Below are 12,838 nucleotides of genomic sequence, written 5' to 3' on the forward strand. Positions count from 1 at the left end.
CAATCCTGTTTTGAGTAATTGCCACAATCAACATTGATCTTGGTAGATTTTAATGGGACCTTGGTTTGCTCCAAGAGTCTCCAGTTCAACCATCCCACAACATTTGCAGCAGAGTTCAATGCAAATCAGCAGAGTTCAATGCAAATAATGGTTGACTTCCATCAAGTGGCTTCACATGGATGTTAAATAATATAGAGGAAAGCACTGGATCAATTATAGAGTCAAGCACTGGAACAAGTCCAATGGAACTCATATAAAACAGTGACCCTGACTTCCAATTCTTGTGGGTGGTCCAGCAATATACCATACTAACAAAGATAATACTAACAAAATTTGTACATTTATTCCTGACAAAGATAATCTACCAATTATCTAATTAATGCTGCTTGTGTTCCATGACCTTACCTAAATTCTGACTGGCAGGGATCCAGATAATCTGTTTCACCTTGGATCTTCTGTAGTTGAATTGTCAAGAAAGAGAGATTGGAGATGGGTGCAAGTTGTAAAAAAAAATTGGCTGGACCAAGGGAGGGTGTTTTTTTTAAGGAAATGTTGCACTACTGCCTCCTCAAGACATCCAACCCCTTATCTCAATCTTCCAGATTTAGCTGCTCAGTACTCTCCCTATCTGGCTGTCCAAAGGATGCAAGAGGGATATGAATCCAGCCCACTTGTGGCAGGATTCATATGATACAGCATCCTATCCACTTCCTTGGGCTCAGTAAGATCAAATGAATCCCAGATAATAGCACATGACCTTGTCTTGCTCATTACTGCAGACTCTGCCCAACTGAAGTTGAAATCAGAATAGATGTGTCTGGCAAATTAATCTAGCATGCTTGCAGACACTTTGTCATACCTATTTATTATGAATGGGTGTGACCTCTACCTCCTGAGGCCTACAGCTGGATATAATGAAAAGAATAAATGCTTCCTATATGGGAATTGAAAGGTGTCTTCAGAAAGCTTAACAAAGTATATATTGACCAGACATGAATAGACAACTGAAATAATGCAAAACACAGTACAGGATGTACAAGTCACCGCAGAATAGTAGCAGAAGAAGATCCTAAATTCCTACACCAAGATGACCCTGGGAAAAGGCAGATTTCTTCACATGGCTGGAGAAGAAAATATGTCTTATGACTGTGGATTGTTTTTCCAATGTGGGGAAAATACATTCACTTCCTGAAAACAAAACTAGAGAAGTCATAAGAAAGCTAAAGAGTTATTACAACGGAATAGTTATACACCATTCTTCAGCCATCAGAAGAAGGTAGGGCCTTTCTGAAAAAATTGTGAACCCCAAAATAGTGTAAAAATGGAATTTCCAATAAGATGTCCAAGCAAATATTGGAAAAAGTCAAGAAAGATGGATCTGACCCATATCTCGCCATCCTGGACTATTGGAGTAGCTCTTAGGCTTTGGTTTAGAGTTCAAGGCTTAGGAATTGATGGAATAATATATTATTACCAATAAAATATATTTATTATTGTTGCCTGAAATCACAGCTACACTCATGACAAAAATAAATAAAAAGAATACAAATTCTAGATTAAATAAAGAATTAAAAAGTTCAGAATAGCAATAGCACTTAGACCATTTTACAGTGTTTTGCAGCCCCCTCTAAGTTGTTTACAGTCAGCATATTGCCCCCAACAATTTGGGTCCTTGTTTTACCTACCTCAGAAGGATGGAAGGCTGTGTCAACCTTGAGCCAGTGAGAATCGAACTGGCGAACTGCTAGCAGCCAGCAGTCAGCAGAAATAGCCTGCAGTACTGCATTCTAACCACGCCACCATTACATTACATTATTACCAGTATGCTGATGATAAGCAGCTTTATACTGATACTCTATGACATCAGTCCCCAACCTTTGCAGCTTAGCGGCCCTGGCTGGCAGCAAGGAGAAGGGAATCAGGCCATGCAAGTGGTGGGCCAGCGCACATGCACATAGCTTGACTCACATGAGTGGTGGGCTGCCATGTACACAATGCACACACAGCACAACTGCAAGTGGATGTGTGTGCCAGCCCACCATTTGCAGAAGTTGAGTTGCGTACGTGCAAGTGGTGGCCCACGGCCTGGTTGCTTATTCATGGTGGGTGACCAAATGAGTGCTTCCTGCAGCATAAGCAGACTGCCAGAAAAATAATAATAAGGCAGCCAGATTCTAGGGAGCAAGCTTATACTGAAAAAGTGATCCAAGAGTATTGGGGGGAATTTTCTAGGATAGTTTGGTGGGATAATCTCTAACACATTTTTGCTATATATTAAGAGTTTGTTCTTGGCTAGTCTGGGAGCCTGAGAAGGGAAAATGACGAAATATAGGCCTTTGCTGCCAAGTGCCTTAAAGAAACAAAATTGAAAATAATGGACAAGAGTTTGCAACTGTGGCCTGAATTATCATGTCTATATTTATGTTCTTGCCTGAAATATACATAGCATATATTTACAAGCTATGTTACAGGGAGTGCCTGCTTGGAACACTCATTAAAAAAAACACAAGGTAGTTTTATTTTTTTTTAAGATGGTGATTTTTACAGTAAAAGGGCTAATCCTCTATAAACAATACAGGAATTATTTTTAGCTGATAAATGTCAAAAATTGGGTAGATGAGCTATTTTTCTTTGTGGGATGCTCTTAAATGGTGAATCCAGAGGATTATATTTCAGGAGTTTTATATTCATCAGAGCAATCTGACATAGAACTGAGTTGAAACTAAAAACTATACCTAAACTACAACTTGCTTCTTGATATTTCTGATTATCTTAGAACTTAATAGCAATTTTTAATCTTTTAATATTACAGAACAGCTTCAGTTATTCATAATTAATGATACACTGGAAAACTAAGATCTCTATAACATTTAAAAATTCCTTATGAATGACGGCAAAATTCCTTTAAAAATTCCTTGTTTATTACTTGTATTTTTCTTTCTTTCAGTTTTATATATCTTTAACTTTATAAAAAAGGGAAGGAAAGGAAAACCAATCCTCATGAGGAAAACAAACAATGGAAGGAAAGGAGAACTGGGGGTCATTCTCCATTCCTTTAATTCTGTTCTGCTAGCCATTGTTTAAATGACATCATGTCTTCGTGATGTTATTTTGACCTATCTCCAGCTTCCAACAGATGCAGTTGAAAATAATTTTTCACTTTCCCAATTTAAAAGTAGTGCTTTTTTCTCTTATCTTGATGCAATATGTTTGCCATAGACATGATCTAGGACAGGGGTCCCCAACCATCGGTCAGCGGACCGGTACCGGTCCGTGGAACAAATCCTACCCGGCCGCTGGTTTGCTGGGCGCCGCCATCTTTTTGATGAAAAAGTGCTTCTGGTGAGCTTTTCCGGTAGAAAGCTCACCGGAAGCACTTTTCATCAAAAAGATGGCGCGCCTTCGTGAGCTTTTCCGGGTAGAAAGCCATTCTACCCGGAAAAGCTCACCGGAAGCACTTTTTCATCAAAAAAAGATGGTGGCGCCCAGCTAATGCCAGTACCGGGCCGCGCCATAAAAAAGGTTGGGGATACCGGGCCGCGGCATAAGAAAGGTTGGGGATCACTGATCTAGGATGTCTGTCAATGAGATGGATGATGATGTAATCAAGAGCTGGGTCCCATAAACTTTGGTGGGCTTTCCTTCTCCATGAAATATTTTCATTACACAATGAATACACTAATGTCTTCAAAGATAGTATAATGCAGAATAATTTCCCACTGGAAAGATGCAAACATATCAAAACATAAATGTTTAAAAACAACAAAAATTGGCAAGAAGCAATTTATATCTTTTAAGTATCTTAATAAAGATCATTTAATCTGAAAATTATGACAAAAAGCAGTATATCTTTAAAAAAAAAATCTAGCTACCACCTCAGAGATGTTTGAGTAGATACTGCACTTACTAATATAGATGACCAGGCATCCATTTAGGAAATATGAGAATATGTAACTCCTAGCTAAAATCCAGTACTTTTTCTATATACTTGAATGCATGGTAGGGGAAAAAAGGAAGGGGGGATAGATAAATAAATAAATAAATAAATATTGTTCCTCACATACCTTTTAATGAGTTCTCTCTCTTTCTCTCTCTCTCCCCCACCCTCTCTCTCTCTCTCTCTTTCTCTCTCTGTGTGATTCCAATATGTGAAAATCTCTATTCTTGTTCATATCTGATTGTCCTTACTCAATATGAAACTGTCTGTAGATACTGTCAGTGGATTTATGGTGATGTGCTCTAGATATGCTGCCGATAGGCATAAACCAAGAATGTTGCTTCTAGCTCACAAAACCTTTAAAAAAAAATGGAGCAGCCATTCTATTCTCTAGCTAAATTGAGAGGCCATTTGACAATATATAAAAGTTTAAAATACATTACTTAAATCCTTAATTATTAGCAGCCATTAAATAATGCATCATAGTTGTAATAAAATAATGTATAGTACTAGCACATGCTTTGGGCAGAATTCATGTAAAGTCATGGAAATTCCTTTGAAAAACTAGACAAATACGATTGGAAGCATATATCCCAGTGAAGCCCTTTCCACTAATAATATATAGATCAAATTAGGCAGGAATCCAGGTACTCAAACATATGAAACAAAGCTAATTACTCTACAGAGTGTCACTTTTTCAGTTATAATTCCTGGACCTTTCCCCCCCAAAAGTATTTTAGGTCTATGGATTATCATATTTTGATGCATTTTGATGACTTTGTTTTGAATAAGTTATGACTTGAATAAGTTTCTGTGCTGACATCTGATTTAAGATTGATTTCATTTAGGGTTCATTGTGGTATCAACAATATTTAAAATAGTCAAATATTTTCTCAGGAGGTTCTTTTTGTGGGTTTAGAACAGACCAAGATGCTATATTGCCAGTTTAAAACTGGAAATTATTGATTCCAATCTTGCCTACCCCTCCCAACTCCCTCCCTCCCACCCTTCCCTTCCCTTCCCTTCCCTTGCTTCCTTTTCTTTTCTTTCCTCCCTCCCTCCCTTTGTGTTTGGGTAACATGTTTATCAAGCAACTGGGAATAATGATAAAACAAAAGTATAGCCTCTCATCATTGGGCACATCACTTACCAGTCACTACAGGGTATGTCTGGGGTCCTGACACGTTGTTCCCCAGGTCTGGGTTAGCAGTGGTGGATAGACTTGACTTGACTTCATCAAGACCAGGGGTCAGAGCTGGGAGGGAATACTCATTACCCTAGGGAGAAGAGAAAAGAAAGCTCTCTAACTGATGGATTAGAAGGAAGGGAAGAGCAGGCAGATGGAGGGGAGTGAAGGTTGGGAAGAGGCACAATGCAGTCCCTGCACAGATGGAAGCAAAGAAGAGATAAATAAAGCAAATGAAGAGCAAGATTTGGCCAGAGCTGCCAACTTCCTGATGAATACAAGTTCTCTCCCTCAGGAGACAGATTCATCCCCATTTATCTAGGGTGACTGCTTTTATTCCCAGCAGGCAGCCACCTTAGATAAAACTAAAGGAAAACATGGGAGATCAGATTGGAAGACTGGCTTATATTTTGAAGAAAATGTGAAAATCATAATCCTTCTCTCCACAGAAGGAAAGATGACTTCATATGGTGGGTTAAAGTTCTTGTCTGAATAGAAAAGATTATCTGTGGTGAAAAGCATTCTCCAACCCACTCTTGGGATCCTTTTTTTAAAAAAAAACCTCTCTTCTTTTCTTCCCAATCCTTGTGCATTGGGGTATGAAATTGGGGTGGGGGCAGGCCACATGGCTAACAGAAGGATGGGAGGGGGAAAATTCATTGCATCTGAAAGGATGCCCTGTCCAAAAGGCATTGATAATTGCCTTTTTATTGTGGTAGCCTCCAAACCAGATGCAGGGACCAGAGAAGACAATTTTAAAAAGCAGGAAAAGTTCTTCTGATTAATATTACATTAAATTAAAACTGATTTTCTTCTTTCTCTCTCTCTTTGCTTTGTGGTGGTTTCCCCCCCTGTCCCTACTTCTCATGCTAGTTCCTTATAAGCTACTTTTCTCCTGCTTCCCTCTTCCCTGGCCAGTCACGATTGCCTAGTCGTTTCCAATTCCTGCTTGTATTGATTTTTCCGTAGAAATCAGTTTTGTAATTAGCTGCAAATTAGGCTTTCTGTTGGGGGTGAGGCTACCCCTGATTTATCACTGGAGTAATTCGCTGTGATTGGAGAGAAATTAAAATGAACTCAATTAGGCTTTGGATTTGTTTTATGGGCCCCATTCAGAGTTTCTGGGGGAAGAATGACTGGGCTGGTATTTAATAGTCTAATGAAAGTAAATAAAGGTTATTCATTGTAATAAACTCAGAAACTCATAATAGCAGAAATCCAAAGCTGGGTTCAACTTTAGTAGTTGGTTTACTGCTTGAGGTGGGATTTAAAGCCTTTGATTTTGTGTGAAGAGATACATTGGAAGTCTGGGAGACAGGAAATGAAGAAGGCCTTTTCAGAGCTTGGGTTTGATATCAAGCAATGGGAAAAGACCTGATTCCTTCTGGATGAGGCTCCCATGGCTTGGGCTGACCAGAAAAATAGGAAGGGTAAAATGTATAATGCATAATGGTGTGTTGTGACTAGTTTCTCTCTGAATTTCTTTCTGTTATGAGGGAGGGTACATCATGCAACCACTTGGCAGAGCATGAAATACACTTCAGTAGAAAAATCAGATGATTTTTTTTTAGTAAACTGCAGGGTTTGTTAAACTAATATATGCAGTTCAGCTTCAGCATCCTTTCTGTTCAAAGTTTAAATTTTGTTTCTTCTTTTAGTGTAAGTTTTATTTCAAATAAAGTAGACATATTGTTTACTATAATTACATACAGGAACAATGGGAGTAGTAAGACTCATAGTAACTGTATAATATCCAATTCTAAGGTAATTTTTACATTTAAAAAAGGATCAATTATAGAATATAGGAAGTATTAAATATTAATGTATTAAATATAATAACAAGTAAATTGTTCTTGTAGGTGTAGCAATGTAATTTAATCCACTTAATCACATACTTATCTAATGCCTCTTGTAAATAATTATTTACAATAAAATATAGAATACAGGGGCATATTTCTATGTATATTAAGTATATTTTTGAATTCTTAAATATGTATGCCGTGTCTGTATAGCATATGAGAGTTGGTGTATTTGCCTACAATGGTTTAAATCTGTACATGTGTATCTGTATCTGTATATACTGTTATTTGTGTGGATATGGATTGTAGTCAATTGCCTATGTATTCTGCAAAAGTTTTTAAGGTTTAAAACTGTGCTGAGCCAAACATTTCTTCCACCTTTTTTCAACGATTTTTATTCAACTGGATAGAAAACAAGCTCAATTCAAAAGGCTTTTGGTTGGAGTTCAATGCTACCGGTCTAGGTGATAAAATACTAAGAAGCTCTGTGAGTGGCCTGCCTTTCATTGTACAATCCTCTCTCCAAGGATCTGCAACCTCCCTGCCTAAATGAAGATACTGTGAAGGAGCTCCTGTTAGGAAAGCCATCCAGGAAGACTACAGAACGATGAGACACTGAAAAAACTCTTATAGCAGAACCTTCTGGATAATCACTTTCAACAACAACAACAATGAAATAAGAAAGAAATGCATTCTAAAATACTCTCAGGGTATATGGTTCACATACAGGTGTGTTTTACACAAACACATGGAAAGAATCAGGAAAACAATGATATATAAATAAAGCAAATTGGGCAAATATTCATGCTATGAATTCTCTTTGTCTTGCAGTGATTTGTAAATGCTGAAGATACTAATTTCTATAATAATTTTCCAAAATATGTCAAAAATGCAAATATACATATGCTGTATGCCATATAAAAGTGGACAACCTAACAGAAAGTGCTGAGATGAATATGCTAACAATGAAATTGAAAGAAAAAGACGACTCTGAATTCTTTACAATTTGGAACAATTGGTATAAATGGCTAACAAACAGAACCAAGAAGTGAAACAAAAATGTTAATTGAAACAACCCTTAAGAAAGTAAAATAAAATTTTGTAAACTGTATAAAGAAATAAGAATAGTAATTATAGCTAAAGATATTATTTAATAGTAGATAAACGCAATATAATGCAATATGATATTTAAATCAAAATCTTGTATAGATGCCAAGAATGTTGTTGATACCCACAAGATTTATTTTAAGAATTTGGCCCCTCAACTGCTATTTCCCTGGAAGGCATGGTTATTAAAATTTGTAAGAGAAGTGAATCAACAGTTATCCACTGCAGTTGTAGGGTTCCCATCAAGTTGGTTTTTCCAAACGGGTCCCACCTGCTCAGATTTGATGTGCTCTGATGCCTGAAAGACATCAGGGTAAGAAGGTCGCTCAAAGACACGATCTAATGCTTCCAGTTGCTGTTGTGTGAAAGTATCAGCACGAAGATGCTTCCGCAAACTATCCACACTGCTCTGGGAATCGCCATTGGGGACTGAGCTTTCTGTTACTTCTGTGAGACAGAGGAAGAGATAAGGGCATTAGTATGGCTTTATTTGCGAAAACCATCATAGAATTTTAGGAAGAGACCTTGGACATCTTCTACTCCAGCCCCCTGTCCATAACAGCAGACTTATTCCATCATGGATAAATGGTAGTCCAATCTTTTCTTGAAAACCTCCAGTGATGGAGCACTCCCAATTCCTGGAGGTAAACTGTTCTATTGGTTAATTGTTCTCACTGTCAGGAAATTTCTCCTTAGTTTCAAGTCGGATCTCTCTTTCACGATCTTCCACTCATTGCTTCTTGTTCTGCCCTCAAGTGATTTGGAGAATAGGTCAATCCCCTCATTTCTATGACTGCTCTTCAAGCCAGATATGACTTATTTTATAGCTATGCATTTGGTTTTTCCTGCCTAAGTGCAGGGCCTTACTTTTCTCACCACTGAACTGGATAGGGGCCTATTCTCAAGTCTATCAAGTTCCTTCTGAATGTTGATTTTATTTTCCAAAGTATTAGCAATTCCCCACTAGCTTGGTGTCATTTGCAAATTTGACGAGTACCCCTTCAATCCCCTCATCTAGGTTATTAATAAAGAAGTTGAAGATCACTGGCCCCAAAACAAAACCTTCAGGTACCTCACTGCATGCTTCTCTCCATGTAGATATAGTCCATTGATGATTACACACTGAGTGCAGTTGGTCAGCCAAGTGTAAATCCATCTTGTGGTGGTATTTACTATCCCATAGTGTTCTATCTTACCACATCCCATGACCTCTTTCAATCCCTGCAAATCTGGAAATTAGCCGACCCTTTCTGCCATCTTAGACCTTATTTATTTATTTAGCCTTTATGTCACCCATCTAAGGTGATTCTAGGTGGCTTAAAATTGTTAAAGATTGTATCCTTTTCTTTCTTAAATAAAATATGCTTCAAAACCACATTTAACCCTTGGCAGGGATATTTAACTTAGAGTTTGTCCTCTACGTCAATTGGCATATTTTGGCTGCAAAGAATTATATCCTAGTGGTGAATGTTTGACAAGTTGCCAGTGTTAAAAAATAAATCTACTATAGGCAGCACAAGCAAGTAAATAAATAAATCTGGGGTGTAAAGAAACTTTTATGTGAATTGCAAACAATGTGTACATTTTAAAAGAAAACATCTTGACATTTCTCACATCATTCCCATACCATTGCTTTCATTACTCTTTGAAAGAAAAATACCTCCACTTTTCAACAGGAGCAGCTCTTATTCAACAGCTGCAAAACCATATCACCTAAGATAAGACATACCCAAAGTTATTCAAAAAAATTATTTGAATTAACTCAAGTTGTGATACTTCTTATATGCCATACAAGGACATGTGCAGCCTCACTAGGTAGACTGATCCGTGTATGAAACACCATAGTACTTTTTGTTATAGATTCCAAGGGTAAGACCTCTTGATAACATCTTAGCCACACAAAGCAAAACTTTTTGAGGGAGAAATTATTTAGCTTACATCCTACCTAATTTGCACGATTCTTGCGTTGAATTAAAAGTATTGCCGTTTCTCACTTTTACCAGAAAAATATTACACATCTGTAAAAGAATACATTTCTGTATTCTCTTAATAGTGAATATGAAAATAAATTTAAAATGTTAAGTATCTACAGCATATTCTTGCTATGCCCATTATGTAGCTGTAATCCAGAGATTTAAAAGTAAATCCTGACTTCAACCTGAAAAGTAGAAGAAGCTAATTTCATTATGAAGGCAATACCCATTTTCTCCTATAAACAGCAAATTATTTTTACTATTGCAGCCAAAGGACATTCTCAGGGTGCAGATCATATATCCTTCAACTTTACTACTCTGTTTTGATCTTCCTGGCTATATGTGGTTTTGCAATATAATATAATCAATACTGCATTATATGCTGTAAACTAATACAATAAGACCATTGACAATGTTATCTATTGATTAGGACAAGCCTGCAGCCTCCTCCTTCTTTTCTGTAAGCACTGGACTTTTCCCCTTCAACCAAAAAAGAATGAACATCTGAAAGCTAGGCACTTCAAAAGGAATTCTTTATTGAAAGAAAGTCATCCCAGTACTAGTCAAAGCAGAATCTAAGATACTTCCAGGCATACAGTAATAGATAAAGGGAGTTAGAACTGCTCCCCTTATTTAGATGTGGATTTAGTCAAACAAAGAACCAACATGTTAATTCCCCCCTCCCCTTTTCTGGGAACGTATCTTCCAGAGCTGGAATTTTTATGGTCCCTTCTCCTCTTGCTATCTCTCCAAGAGGTGACAAGTTTCTAGACATCTGGCTCCAGTCCTCCAGTTGTATACCATGTGCAAGTTATACAGATCAATATAAGATTTAATATATTCAGGTTACATCAAAAAGGATTACTTGTACCAACTCCCCCCCCCTTCTTTTTTCATTGAAGAATGGCAGATACACAGATCTGACATTTTCCTTTTCTAACACTCATATGGAAGGGGAACGAGGGAGGGAAGGAAGATTTTTGCTGTAATCACTGATTCAAAATGTTCAAAATCCAAGAATTCTACTAAATCTAAATCTCAAGGATACAGATTTTAGTTCACTGGATGAATGAAAGCTTTATCCCAGGGACGAGAAGAACTGAACAGTTTTTCTGGCATTATTGCTGTGTTATGTATTGCTGTAGGATTTTTTTCTTATTTGTGTTCCAGATTGCTGTTCCGGCATCCAGAGACTTCTGATTAGTTTTACAAGATAGAATAATAGGACCAAGGATCAGAGTGGAAATAGCTGACATCTACCCAAAATTTCATTGTTGGTAACTTTTCCTATGTCTTCCTATCCTGATAGTCTTCCACTCAGCGCTATTGCCTGGTCTCTTGCTTGGAGCTGTTCCCTGCTTGCATTGAACTATATAGTGTGCATATGCCAGTGGTGGTATTCCATTTTTTTCCCCTACTGGTTCTGTGGATGTGGCTTGGTGGGGGAGGGTCCTGTGGCTGAGTGGGCATGTCTAACTTGATGTCACTCATGCCCATGCCCACTCAGTCACATGACTCCCACCAAGCCATGCTCAGAGAACCCAGTAGGAAAAAAACTTGAATTTCTCCCTATCTACCTATTTTCTGCCCAGGCAGGCCTGGACTAATCTGTCAAAGGCCTGGTCTAATCCTGCATGCTACCCACTCTCCCTTCACCAGTCACACGCGTCACCCCGTTTCCCCACTTTCAGAGGCTCCAGCCCTTAATCTCCCCTTTTCCTCCCCCACAACCAACTTTTTCGTCTCCCACAGCTATGACCTTTCCTTTCTCCCACGGGTGGCTGCCAGGAAAGGCAAGCCAGGGCTGAGCCATTGTTGTCACTAGGCTCCCCGCCCAGCAGAAAAGTTCACCCAAGTCTTCTCCTTCTCGGACATAAACAGAGCGTGTGCATCTCACGGCACCGGAGGAACTCGCCCATGCGCTGTCTCCTTGCAGAAGGTCCCAGCCTCACATGTGCACATGAGGTCCCGGGACCTTCTGCGAGGAGACAGCGCATGAGCTACCAGCTTTGTTCCAGCTGGCAAAGAAGCAGCAACTGGGACTCACTGCCCTGTTCTTCACACTGGGGTGCACCCCATTGCCTGCGGCACTAGAGCAGAGGTACTTGCCTAGGTAAGTCTCTCTGGCGCAGCAGGCAATGGGGTGCTCATGCATGTCTGGTGTGAAGAACAGGGTGGCAATTGCGGTGGACTGAAGCTCTTTTATGGCATGTTCAAAAAGCGGAGGCTGGTAGTTTTCGGTGCAAGAAGCCTGCAGCCGCTGCCTCTTTTTTTTTGGCACAAGAAGCCTCCAGCCAGCCAGCTCAGTTTCAGCTGGCAAAAAGGCATCATTTGGGAGGTTTCTTGCACTGAAAAAAAGAGGCAGCAGCTGCAGGCATCTCGCGACAAGGGGAACGAGATGCGGGCTGGTGGGGATACTAGTGGTTTTCAGCCCTGGCTTGCCTTCCCTGGCAGCCAGCCATGGGAGGAAGGTAAGGTCACAGCCATGGATGATGAAAGAAGTGGTTGTAGGAGAGGAAGCGAGGAGATTAAGGCCTGAGGCCTCTGAAGGAGGGAAAACTGGGCGATGCATCACGCTTAAGGGAGAGCAGGTGGTGAGTGGGCGGTGGTTCTGGGGCAAAGCCAGAGCCAGGGAATCACGTGCTCCCCAACTCGGCTGAGTAGGTGGTGGCTCCAGGGCCTCAGGGAATAGCACATCCCTGGGGGGCCAGGCCCTGACCCAAGGTGAAGGGTGAGCGGGCAGCATGCATTGCTTACCTTTAGTGAGCTGAGCTGACTGGGTATCAGCAAGGCAACCGGCAAGGCGATTAGCTGGGTCATTTGGTAAAGGCAACAT

General features: G+C 39.5%; 1 protein-coding gene across 3 annotated transcripts in view; it reads right to left on the bottom strand.

The window, feature by feature from the left end:
* Nucleotides 1–12,838, bottom strand: part of PAX2 (paired box 2) — a 233,228-nt gene that overhangs the window by 40,405 nt on the left and 179,985 nt on the right. For all 3 annotated transcript variants that reach the window (XM_087963985.1, XM_087963982.1, XM_087963984.1), the window contains 2 exons: nucleotides 8,301–8,476; nucleotides 5,088–5,214 (listed from right to left, as the gene is read on the bottom strand). In XM_087963985.1, the coding sequence (XP_087820111.1) occupies nucleotides 5,088–5,214; nucleotides 8,301–8,476 (303 nt within the window). The remainder of the gene's footprint in view (nucleotides 1–5,087; nucleotides 5,215–8,300; nucleotides 8,477–12,838) is intronic.

This window comes from Notechis scutatus, chromosome 4, assembly GCF_049901735.1.
Source record: "Notechis scutatus isolate UNSWTSFEM ecotype Mainland chromosome 4, rNotScu1.2, whole genome shotgun sequence".
NCBI classification, from domain to species: Eukaryota; Metazoa; Chordata; class Lepidosauria; order Squamata; family Elapidae; genus Notechis; species Notechis scutatus.